Here is an 11,765-nt window from a genome sequence, read left to right on the forward strand (position 1 = left end):
TTGGCGACTTGACTGCATCTGGGGTTTCGTCCGGTTTAGGGATTTGATTCAGGAAGGGGAACTGCGCCGGCCATCATGCGTGTCCATAGATAGATGCAGGAGCACTGGCCTAAAAGCAGATTTGAGTAAGGAAGTACAAGATTTAAAACAGGTCCATGGGGGACGGTAGGGAGAATCCGTAACTAAACTTCCAGATGGTTCACGGCTAGTGTCGCTTCAGTTGTTAATAGCTTTTCTGCAGAACACGGGACTGGGAGCGATGCCGAAGGTGGACGTCAACATCACCCCTTCTATTAGGGGTCATCACCATTCTCCCATCCGCAGCATATGTACTTCTTCCTCTCACTAGGGCTTATCACGCAGAAGTGGAAAATCCGGATACATGTCCGAATATATACAGAATATATTCATTCAGCACGGAGAAGGTGTCTGGGCTACCGGCATGACCTGAAAGGCCAGCCCACTCAGCAATGTACAAGAGAGCTAATTCAAAGTCCAAAAGTGGCGCCTCACCGGTACCGAGGGATAAACCACTATCGTATAACACAAACATAGGTGGACGATCAAATGTTTACAATGGCATAATTGTTGGAATCAGCAATCATACCTGAGGTGGATCACTCTGTTCGCGACCGCTACATCTGGCAGAATGTAGGCGTAAAGGAAAGAAAAAGTGCGATGAAGGCGCCTGCACAGATCTGTTGCATTCGAGGTACCTCCTTCACTTTGGAAGGAGAAGAAGTGACCAATTGTGTTGTACGCAATACGAAGAAGTCTCGTACACAGCGCATGACAGGATTGCATCACATAAGTGGAGGATTTAAGTAAATAAGCAACCGCGCTGTCCACTGCATTCAGTGTGCTAGTTGGGTCCACTTCAAATTTCTCGCCATCTCCTCATCTTCCTTTTACACCTTCTCAGTCGCCGATTTGAAATCAGCCAGTGCCTTATGCTAACACATTTCATCGGTGTTGGAGATCGTTCTGCAATCAGTAATGCCAGTACCAACAACGAAGTAAATACGGAAACGCTTGTTGTTCTTCCACAACGGCAGACACCTCTTGGCTTCAAGTCATTCAGTGCAAGCCAACAGGAAGATCTGCATTGAACACAGCACACACCAATCACTTGGAGGGACAATGAGTTGGTTGGACCCCTCTCCATCTGACTCCTCAATCTCTGGATTACCCTGACACAGGATGAACCTCCCGCTAATGCGTTCCGCACTAATAACAGAAACAATCGCATAAGACAGGAATGAAGGGTAAGACATTCAAAATATGAAAGGAGATTACCCTACAAATTTTATTTATAAATAGAGTAAAATAGACTCGAAACTCACGCAATTATAAAGAGCATTAGGTTTTTCAATTTCTTATGGGAAATCTTCTCATTCCGGTGCTATTTCTTTTTCAAAATGGATTGTAGTTCCTCAGAAACTTTTGTTTATTCGAAACGCAAGAGAATTGTAGTGTGCCCTGCGTCTTATTATAATTCAACTAGCCAAAGCTGTAGGGCTGTGGGCTTTACCAACGGCGCACTTGATTTTTAAGTAGTCACAAAAGCCAGGATCCATCGATCAGGGAGGGTAGTAGGAAGTTCCCTTGAATCCACAGCAGGATGACATCAAATGATCAAGCCTTCTCTGTGAAAATTGTTGAACACCACCTCTATACCCCTTTTAAAACATTACTCGCAAATTCTAATCATTTCAGTCCAGCAGATCACGAAATATAGAGCAGTCTACTGAATTCGTGATAAGTAGCATAGGACTGCACAAGATATCAAAGTGACTCAAATTTTTTGTTGGCTGGAGTGCTATGACGTACCAACAGAAAGTGAGGTCAAATGTCTCATCCTCTACATTCATGAGTCCACACTTCCTGCGCCTTTTGAAGCAAATAAACGCAGACAAGCAGACAATTGAACCGAGACCGCCAGTCATGAGGATGTGAATCAAGAGTCTGATATAACTTTGTTGTAGTGCACCAATTATGCGGTTAAGCATGATTTTAGCTACAATGAACACTTAAGCATAAAAAGAATAAGATTGTTGAAGTCATTAAAACCACCTTTTAAAACTTAGGATGTGGTCACTTTACTGGCCGTGGTCTTTAAGCTAGTTCGCGTAGCCTTCCAAACTCTTTACATGGTATTGCGATTTATGCTCTTCCGTGGTACTTTGATTTGTTGAGGCTTCAAGGGAGACTGGAGTTATATTAAGCACTTAGGGAGATATCATTAAAGGAGAAGAGCGAGCGAGGATGCGGCAGTATTCATCCGCTCCCCCCGCCAACTTCGCTTCCACTCTTCCCTTTCTCCCTCCCTCCTTCCCTCTCTATTTCCTTTGTAGTTTCGGCGCCATTCCTGGCTGCTTTTTCATACCGGTTGTTAGTTGAAAAAAAAAATAACTTACCAAAGGCCAGATTTTCGCCTGTGGAGGTTGCAGCCTTACTTAATGGGAAGGTGTGGGTCTCCTTTAATATTCCATCTTGAAATTACATGGTACTGCGATCCCGTCTAGTGGGATACCCTTAGATAACTACACATCTTTTAGCTGTGACGCGGGAGTTTTACACAAATAAGGGGGCTGAAAAGGTCTTCAAACATAATTTTCTCACTGATTTTTAAATACGGTTCCAGGTCATTTGGTGAGTTGCACACTATCCAGCCACTTTAAAAATACGAATACGAATTTTAAGAATGGTACAAACCACTACTGCTAATGATACTAGCTAGGAAGTCTGAGACATTATAAGATCCCTCCATCATAAGACCATTAAAATTAAATGCTTTGACCTGAGTGATTTCAAAGGCCTTGGTTTTATTTAAATGCGATGCGAATTGAGTAAATGTTAAAACTATAAATAAAAAGACAATTTTTATCAAATATTCCATTAAAAAGTGGGTAATTTATGCTCACAACTTATGTAATTATAAAAATATTATGCTATTCTGCTTTTTTAGAAAAAATTTTGGAATAAATTTGTCTCAAAATGGATTGCATTAGAACTGATTTGTGTTAATTTGTAAATCATTTAGATTCAAAAAGAAAAGACCAAAGATAAGTCCGTAGCTCATTAAAGTTAATTTGTTCTTGTAGTTATTGTGGCGTGTTAAGCTCACCCCTGTGGCAGCATGAGGGCAAATTGTTTGTTAGAATCGTCCCTCACATTTGCCGCCTATGACGAAAGGCCGGGTTTTAATTACTTACTTTACCAGGCAAAGCGATCTATATGTTAGGAAGGCAGTTACCTGTAGTCCAAAGACTAGAGTAATGGTTAATTTTGTCTGCAGATTCACCTTAATAAGATGGTGAATTTTAGCTCAAAGAGAACAAATTGTCAAAGAGATTAAAGGGCAGGAGGAAACTCATTTCTTATTAAATGGCTTTCTAAACGTGTGAAATCCTATTTTTACGTATGTATCATCCAGATTAAACATTTTACTTATTTATTGTGTGACTCTCAGAATTTGCCTGGCTGGTAGTTCATTATATGTGGTTTAAAAACTGTGGATGGGGAAGTTGCAGTCTTCTTCGCCATTTCGGGCAGTTAAAACTGGTTTTATATTTTTTTTGTGAATGTAACAGAGATATTTTTGTGCGAAAAGCCATCATATTTCTCGATAAACTTGTAATGTTATCCTTAACGAGCATTTAAATCGTTGCCACGCACTTTTAGGCAGATTAGACTGTCACGGCGACCTGGAGGGCTTTGTAATGTAGAGTGGTTTCCGTCGCCAACTCCCAAATCCCCAACTAGTATCTTCCTCTTTTACAGCGAAATGATAGCACTTGAAGAAAAACTTGTCTCTTTTAGCAAATAAATCTATGCTTAAAGGTGCAGCGGCTTTTCTTCTCTCTTTATGCAACATCCACCTAATTGACGAGGAGGCATAAATCTCTAACAAAGGTTTGTTAAATATTTTATGCAAAGTGAAATGGAGCTTTCCCATGGGAAAGTTGAAAAACCAATTACATTTTATCCCATAAACTAATTTTCCCTGACCATATCCCCTATTTTCTTGTCCTGTCGACAAACATTTTGTCCCACGCGCATTCCAGGATTGACGATTTTCAAACATGGTCATGGTTTAACTTCTCTCATTCATATTAAGACTGTACAAAAACGAATATCTATTTGGACCAAACAGTTTTTTTGCTTAATTCATTAAATTACGGCTTAATATGGAAAAGTTCCTTCCGAAAGCATATTAAATAGGTGGTGAGACTTTTATGCCTATTGATGGCGCTTCTTAAGAGAAATTTAAATTGCTACAAAATAAATCAACAATCTAGCATTTGGTAGATTTGTTTTCAACTGGTAAAGTTTTGTTCTTGATTTGCTGTTACATGTTTGACCCAGACTTGATGCGTCACGTTAAGAAGAGTAGGGGCTGCTGAAATCCCTTAATCACCATATTCTATGGATATAATAATAATTAGGAAGTATGGCTAACCTGAATAACGCATTTGTTAAAAGGGATATCAACTTTTTGCAAAAATTACCATTGTAGTTTAGTAAGGCTAAACATGAGGTCGGCGGTGGTGAAGGGTAAACAGCGCTGGCTACCGTGGCTTATTCAAAGCAGCCATCCCATCTTTTTGCCCCTTTAACGATTACTTTCACACTTTGTAAAGCGCACACTAGATTTTCGCATGCAACTTTATAGTGGAAATTACTAAAATACTCGGACCTGTACAGACCACACGAATATGGTTAAGCAGGGCAAATTGGCAGGTGCTGATTGAAATGTCCGGAGGATGAGACCACCGAGAAATTTTACGGTCTGCTTCAAGACCGTAGAAATTTTTAACGCTTATACTTTCGAGCTATCCAACTCATATTACTTGCACCATTTTGCATAATGCTAGTGGCAAATTGAACCCTGTTAGAAAAAGGTGTTTATGGTTTTTCTGTAAAGAAAGGGCTTTTAGTAACAGTGGTACTTTGGCTACTTATTTTTCGTACGGGTACCTTACATACTTGGTAGTAAACAAGTTTATATTTTTTAGCCTTTTTCAAATGTTGCCAAGGTTATTTTAATTTTTTGGCTTAGTCGCCTATTTTTGAAGAACCGGTTTCGGTATTAGTGATTAACCTTTACTTCTTATTGTGGAAATCTGAACAGCCAATCGGGTCTTGGGCATAAATAAACGCGTCTTTTTAAGTTAGAGTACCTCGCAAATTTAAATTAGTATTTTCCAGTTAAACAACCTATTAATTGGCCTGATCGTAACCCTAATCTTGTCTGTTTCCTTCATTTAATAACTTAATTGTTTTGTCCTTTTGTTCCACTGACTGAGACGTATGGGTGGAAAAGTGACGGCAGTACCTTTTTTAGATCATTTTAAAATTGTGTCAGCATGAACAACACAATATACAGGAAAGTGAAACACGGGAGAACAAGCAGTCGCAAATCACCCCATGCGAATGGCAGGTCTGGCGTAACTTCTCTTCCGACTGGCGCCAAAGTCGCTCAGTTCAATCGGAGCCAGCAGGTCCGCGTCGTAGGGCTCCTGACGCTCAAGTAGTCTAGTCAGCCAGAGGGGATCGAGGTCACTCCTCCCCTCGGCCTCGTAATCCCGCAATCCCCACGGCGTACACGTAATGACGCCTGTTATTTAGGGCGAAAAATAGTGACAAATTTCAGGCTTGAGTAGAGGCAATTATAACTGCGGGGTTTAAGATGCTTTGTTTGCTAGCCAAAAAGCTTGCTGTGGTTGTTCCGTTAGGAAGGTTTGAACTACTTACCTACAGAGAAGACCCCACAGATCTAACCAGATGGTGCTGTCATGTCATAACGAAACTTTAACTTTTCTCAATTTTGGAAAAGATTTAATTTACAGAATAAGTGGCATTATTTAATGTACACTCGACAAGCCAAAGTAAGGTTGATGGCGCCTAAGGTGAGCATAGTCCACGACATTAAATTACGGGATGAATAAAACTTGTGAGACATGTAACGAATCACCTCTTCACCTGTCAGTACTTATATTTAAAGAGTCAATTTTTTAAATACCTTGTACTTTTTCCACTTAAAAAGATTGAAAATTAGAAGTTGTATAGTTTTGCTAGGAAAAAACGAACTCACCAAGAGCTGTAAGGATGATGACCAATCGAAGAGGAAGGCCCAAGCAAGTCATTGCTTGCATGCTTATTGCGTCTGCATCAAATTTGCAAAAGAAACACAAAAAGGAGGGTAAATTGGAACAAGGCCACAGGTGATTTTCCTCTCAGTAAAATAAGTGAATAATTATTACATGGGAGGATAAAAAAAGTGGGTGGAGGGGAGAGGAGAGCGTGTATAAAAAAAGACAGACCTACAAATTAGTGAGAGTCGGAATCAATGTGAGCATGAGATATTTTTAAAAAAAGCCTTTTATTGGAGTTGTATCCAATGGGATTGTAGCCCATCAACCAATAAGGAGGCGTCTTCTTCTTTCCACAACGCACTACTCATATACTACTCGCTACCGCCTTAACGATAAATTATTTTGTTAAATACTTGTAATTCCTTAATTTTGCCCATTTTGCCTAATTTCATTAAATTGTTTATGAAACGTGCTCCAATTTCCTCCACAAGGAAAAAGAACAATTTATACAGACTTGCTTCCTTCTATTTGCCTCTGCTCATTTGATCGTCAGTAGATAATTGTGGAAGATAATGACCGGAATAAGGGGGATTATCTGTACTTCTCCAATTCATCTTCTTCCCTTCTCCCTCTTAAAATTAAATGCAACTGTTCTCAAGGCTCAATGTCAGCTTTTTCAGTATGCGATACGAGTTACTTGTAGGAATGGGAAAAACTTTCTTTCTAACGCTTGCGTTGGATTGAGCAGATCGGATGTATCCTTGCTGTATAAAGTAGGCATTGAACTCGTAGGGGCAAAGTGGGTTGTGTGTGGAGACTTCAAGCACAGCTGACAATGTGTTCGCCAGCTGTCACGCCAATGAATCTCGCATCACATTATAAGCCAGTGGTTCAGTCAGTAGACAAGTAAAACCCAAAAAAAGCCTCTAAAGCTTACACCATCTGTCATCTCTTGGTGCACGTGCCAGATGATGTGTGGAAATCGGTACGCATTTTCTTATCAGTTTCCTTGGTTATCCTTTCCCAATTGATGGAGGTGTCATTCCCTCACGCTAAAAAGGTATGAAAATTGTCATCCACACGTATGCACACCATTTTTAAAATCTTATTTTAGCGAGGCGTAATTCCTCAGATCTTCACGCCCATTAGGATTCCTTGCCTTTTAAGAATTTTCACTGATTAGAAACGAATCTCATATATTAACTCCCTCATCGGCGATGCAATTTGGTTCACTGGGTTGGTATAACTCATGCCTAAGGGACACAATTCTCTCTTCCCAACCGTCTTTGGCTTCGAGCCACCACGTGCGTCACATTCACAAATCTAATGTCGCTTCACTTGTCAGCGGTCCTCCTTTAGGGCGGTTGTGATTTCAGCACCCACAGCAAATCCCCTTCCTCAAGGGTAGCGCAATTTTTTCCCCTTCAACCAGTGGAATTATTCCAGGTACAAGTAGACCGACAGACAGACCCAAATGGTCACCTCATCACCCTAGGTGGCAAAATACCTCCTAGGTCAAAAAAATGAATAAAGAGAAGGGAACTATCCAACCGGAAAGGGGGATGGCATGGTCTTAAGAAGCAGATTAAGGACAGTCTCTCCTTCGACATGTCCTGTTAATTATAAAGTTGGATGTTTTGGTTGGACGGTGGGGTGTGTGTGATGCTGTGGTCGAGACCGAGTGACTAATTGCATTCTTCACTCCTCCAGCTTGGCGCGTTGGGATAATGGTGGGTCTTTTGTTTCCCTCCATTAGCAGTTTTGGGGAAAGAAATAATTAGATGATCTGTAAAAAGGAAAGAAAAAAGAAGGAAATGTTTAAAAACTCCGCCGCATTTCCCTCTGTTGTGTCAGTTTATTGTTTTAAAAGGCACTTATTCTTGCTGCTAAAAAAAAAGATTTAGGAAATGCCAAGTAAATAAAATGTTGCAGAGAATTTACTGCTTTGAAGGGTGAAGGATTTGTTGGTCTATCGCTAGTCCACTCGTAGCATTCTCCCCTGCTCTTGAACTATCTTCTATAAAGTGTCGGTTGAAACTGCTGGATGAGATTCCTGCTTTGTGCCACAGCTGTACGAAAATGGAAGGTAGCGTCTTGTCACAGCTGAACCATTTCCACTTGATGCGGCAAAGATCCACCTGTTTAGCACATAGCAGATGGAAAGTGTGATGGAATAACTTCCTCTGCAGAAGTAGGCATGGGCCTGTGGGGATGAAGTGAGTGGTAGGCAATGGAGTGGAGGGTATGTGCTCAACCAACAGTGGGTTCGTTAGCTGTTATGCAAAAGTGCCTCCCGCCGCTTCACAAGTCATTCCCTCAGTCTCAAAATTGAACTGAAGTAGGAGGTAACTTCCTATCTTATTTGCTCCACACCGTTCGGTGAAGGCGTGTTACGCCATGGTGGAACTCAGCATCACGTAGAGGCATGGCTCCGCTATGTGATAATCATGAGGATTAATTTGTCACTAGTTTGTAAATAAATGGGTAATTGACAATTTTTAGGTATGCTTGACGTGGGAGATTGAAATAACTGATTAACATCTGCATAAAGTGGAAAAGAATAGTCACGGCAGTCGACAAGCAGGTGTCCATCTGCCACATGCCTCAATAGACGACAGACAAGGAGCTCAAAAGACTATTCTCAGGTTGCTCGTCAGTACTGATTAACGGACTGAAAGACTGAAGAGCTGACATGTCATATGATGAGAGGTACTACAGTAATGATGGTTGACAGACACATTGTGGATTGTAACCGAACCCTCCACTCATTGTTTCGCTATCCACTTCTCCCTCACAGTTCCATGCGTGCTTGATGTGGTAGAAATCCATCTAATCTACTTGATACGGTGCAAGTGGAAGGTGTGGAGGAGCAGCTTTGTCTGAAGAAGAAGAAGGCATGTTAGGCAGGACCGGTGAGTAAATCAGTGGGAGAAACGCCCTTTATGCACTTCTACGCAACTCTCAAAAGTCAATCAGCTCATGTCGCACGCGACAAACCTGACTGGAAAGGAGATTTCCAGTTCTGGCTGTCTAAATTCTTTCTCGGAGTTTTTTCCGCATTCCATCAGGTAGGAGCAGCCACGGTCTTGTGAGAATGAAGCGGTGAATGCCTTAGAAACGTGGAGTGGCTAGCGAGTAGATCTACTAAGGAGCACTAAAAGAAGTCATTTTTGCAGTCACAACTTGGCTGCGGCCTTTTTTTGCAAAGTACATGAAAGTACTGAAGCCTATGAATAGGTGAGACATGTAAATTGTAAATAATACTTAGATGATAAGGTTTCCCGCCTCCAACACTGCCCCCATTTTCAACGCGAGCACCAGAAATCTTGAAACAAAATACTTTACTATGCTATTAATATGCCCACCTATTAACTAGATTTTGCCATTCAGTTAAACGAGCTAAAATCAACCACACGCGGAGATGGCACACATGATGACTCAAAAGTAGCGGGGAGTGTCAGTGATGGGGCCATCAGCGAAAACAAACATTTGCCACCAAGTTCATACATTAGACAAAAGAGCTATAAAACAATTTCCAAGTTTAATTATGTTTTGATCCTAAAAAATTCTCACTGGCAGTGAAGGGAAATTAATTATTACTTCCTTAATATTACTAAGTATCACGAATGCTGAAAAGCAAGGTTTTTTGGATTAGCTAAAGTTGACACCGCGAAAGCAGAAAATGCACTTATCAACTCTAAAAACATCTCAAATAAATATATTTACCCAACCAATGCAAGCTAAAATGTCCATATATTATACAAGTCATATTTTTTGTTCCTGAAATTCAGAAGAAGAATGCTATTATTTTTGTTCATTTGTAAGCGTTTTAAGCCTTTGGGAAATCTTGCAGCTATTCTTATAAATATTTAATGCTATTTTTGAATTCTCACAACTTTGTGTTGTGAATTAATCGTCTTTTATGTTACCATCAACACACAGGCGACTCCTTACAGGGATTTGTTCGTAACTACACGAAATTTTTTTTCTTTTAGGCGTGATTGCTATTTTCTCTTGTGCAAAAAAATGCTATTCGTCATTTGTAATGACTCAGCTGCAGCATAATTTTAGGATTATGCATGATTATCCAATACCCAAGAAGAAGAAGAAGAGGATGAATAAGGGTTACTTTTCGAGTTATAACTCGTCGAAAGCTGTTTTTTAGTGGTACAATGAAGAAAATCTAAGCGAATATCACTTGGACTTGTCAGTTACACTCTAAAATCACCTGAAAGAAAAGATGGTAAAGATTTATTAGTCAAGGGATGCTTTTATCAAGAAATAACCAAGGGTACAAGTTGTGATCTCGCCCACACAGTAGAAGAATTAATGCTAAATTTCTCAGAAATATTTTGACAAAATAATTTAACTTCCAAATCCTAGCTTTTTTACACTTTTGCCCACTTTTTTAATTTTATAACCGTCTGTACAACTTTGCGTGTAACTGCCTGGCGTAAAATATCACTTCAAGAAATACTGAGATAATGAATAACGATGAGTGTGTGTGTCTTCCCCCATTACTTCTTCTCCTTCTTCCTCCTTCCCCCCTTTCCTAAGATAAGGTGTAAAAGGCTTCTTCTGAAGCAAGCCTTGTGTTATGCCGAATGAGACATGACGTTCTGAGTCGTAGAATTTGGAATAAGGAGATGAGTACTGCATACCTTCCAGTTGTACCGTATCGAGAAGATGGATCTTATCTTCAGATCCTTGGCCATTGGTATGTGAGCGAATCATAGTGAAAAGAGGACATTTGGTCTGTCGTAAAATGTAGAAGTGTAGAGAAGCAAATAGATAATTTGGAGATGACTAATGATGCATTACAAAATTGGCCACGAAAGGCTGAAACCGAGACCAAGAAAGCGTACAGTATTTATCAAATAAAAGGCGACGCTAGAATGCTTTATATAGTGGTGATCGAACATTTGTTTTAATGAACACTTAGCTATGCCTGATATTTGAACCTCTTGCCTTCAACCTTTCCACGTTGAAAATTAATCATTTCTTTAGACAATTGAGAGCTAAGGCCTTCGATACAAAGCACAAGAAATTGGTAGTAAATAATGGCTACATGTCTGACAGGTAATTCTCTTCCGATTTTTACTGTCAACAAATGACAAGAACTTGGGTTGCAGAGAAGTTAAGTACGGTAGCCAAAATGTGGTCAAATTCCTTAACTCATCTATTTGAATGGAACAAATGTTCAGAGGTAAAAATTAGAGAAAAAAGCTCCTTATTTAGGATAATTTTTAGCCACAAGGCGAATACATTCTACTGTCCGTTTTATTCAGTCGAAGCATTTCATTCACCTTTGCACCATGATTAATGGTTAATATAACCATCCTTTACAAATCGCACATTAGAACCCATAAAAGATGGTAAAAATTTATTGACGACGATGAGATTTTTTGAAAACTAACCGACAGTACAAGCTGAAGTCTCTTCTGTAAAGGCCTCAGTTTTAATGCGGCATTATTCTGACAAGTGCTGACCCCATAATTTAACATTCTAACCGCAGCCATCTGCATTTTGGACTCAGGCAATTTTGTTTCAAAACCGTCTTTCTACCTTCACATGCCATTTCTTAATAATCTGATAGATTCGTTCAAATGTAGGTGAAAATTGCTGCTTAGATAAAGGTCTAGGATGAGTCAGTATCTTCCCCACTTC

General features: G+C 40.0%; 1 protein-coding gene across 1 annotated transcript; it reads right to left on the bottom strand. All coding sequences in view use genetic code 11, as the record gives it.

Annotated features, from left to right (window-relative positions):
- Positions 1-5,423: 5,423 nt before the first annotated feature.
- On the bottom strand, positions 5,424-6,362 carry EGR_07049 (hypothetical protein; the record flags this gene model as incomplete). The annotated part of the gene is made up of 3 exons (XM_024496298.1): positions 5,424-5,620; positions 6,098-6,159; positions 6,331-6,362. The coding sequence occupies 3 exons, from the start codon at positions 6,360-6,362 to the stop codon at positions 5,424-5,426; spliced, it is 291 nt and encodes a 96-aa protein (XP_024349325.1).
- Between the last annotated feature and the right edge of the window lie 5,403 nt (positions 6,363-11,765).

Source organism: Echinococcus granulosus (genome assembly GCF_000524195.1).
Source record: "Echinococcus granulosus chromosome Unknown EG_S00068, whole genome shotgun sequence".
In the NCBI taxonomy this organism is placed as follows: domain Eukaryota; kingdom Metazoa; phylum Platyhelminthes; class Cestoda; order Cyclophyllidea; family Taeniidae; genus Echinococcus; species Echinococcus granulosus.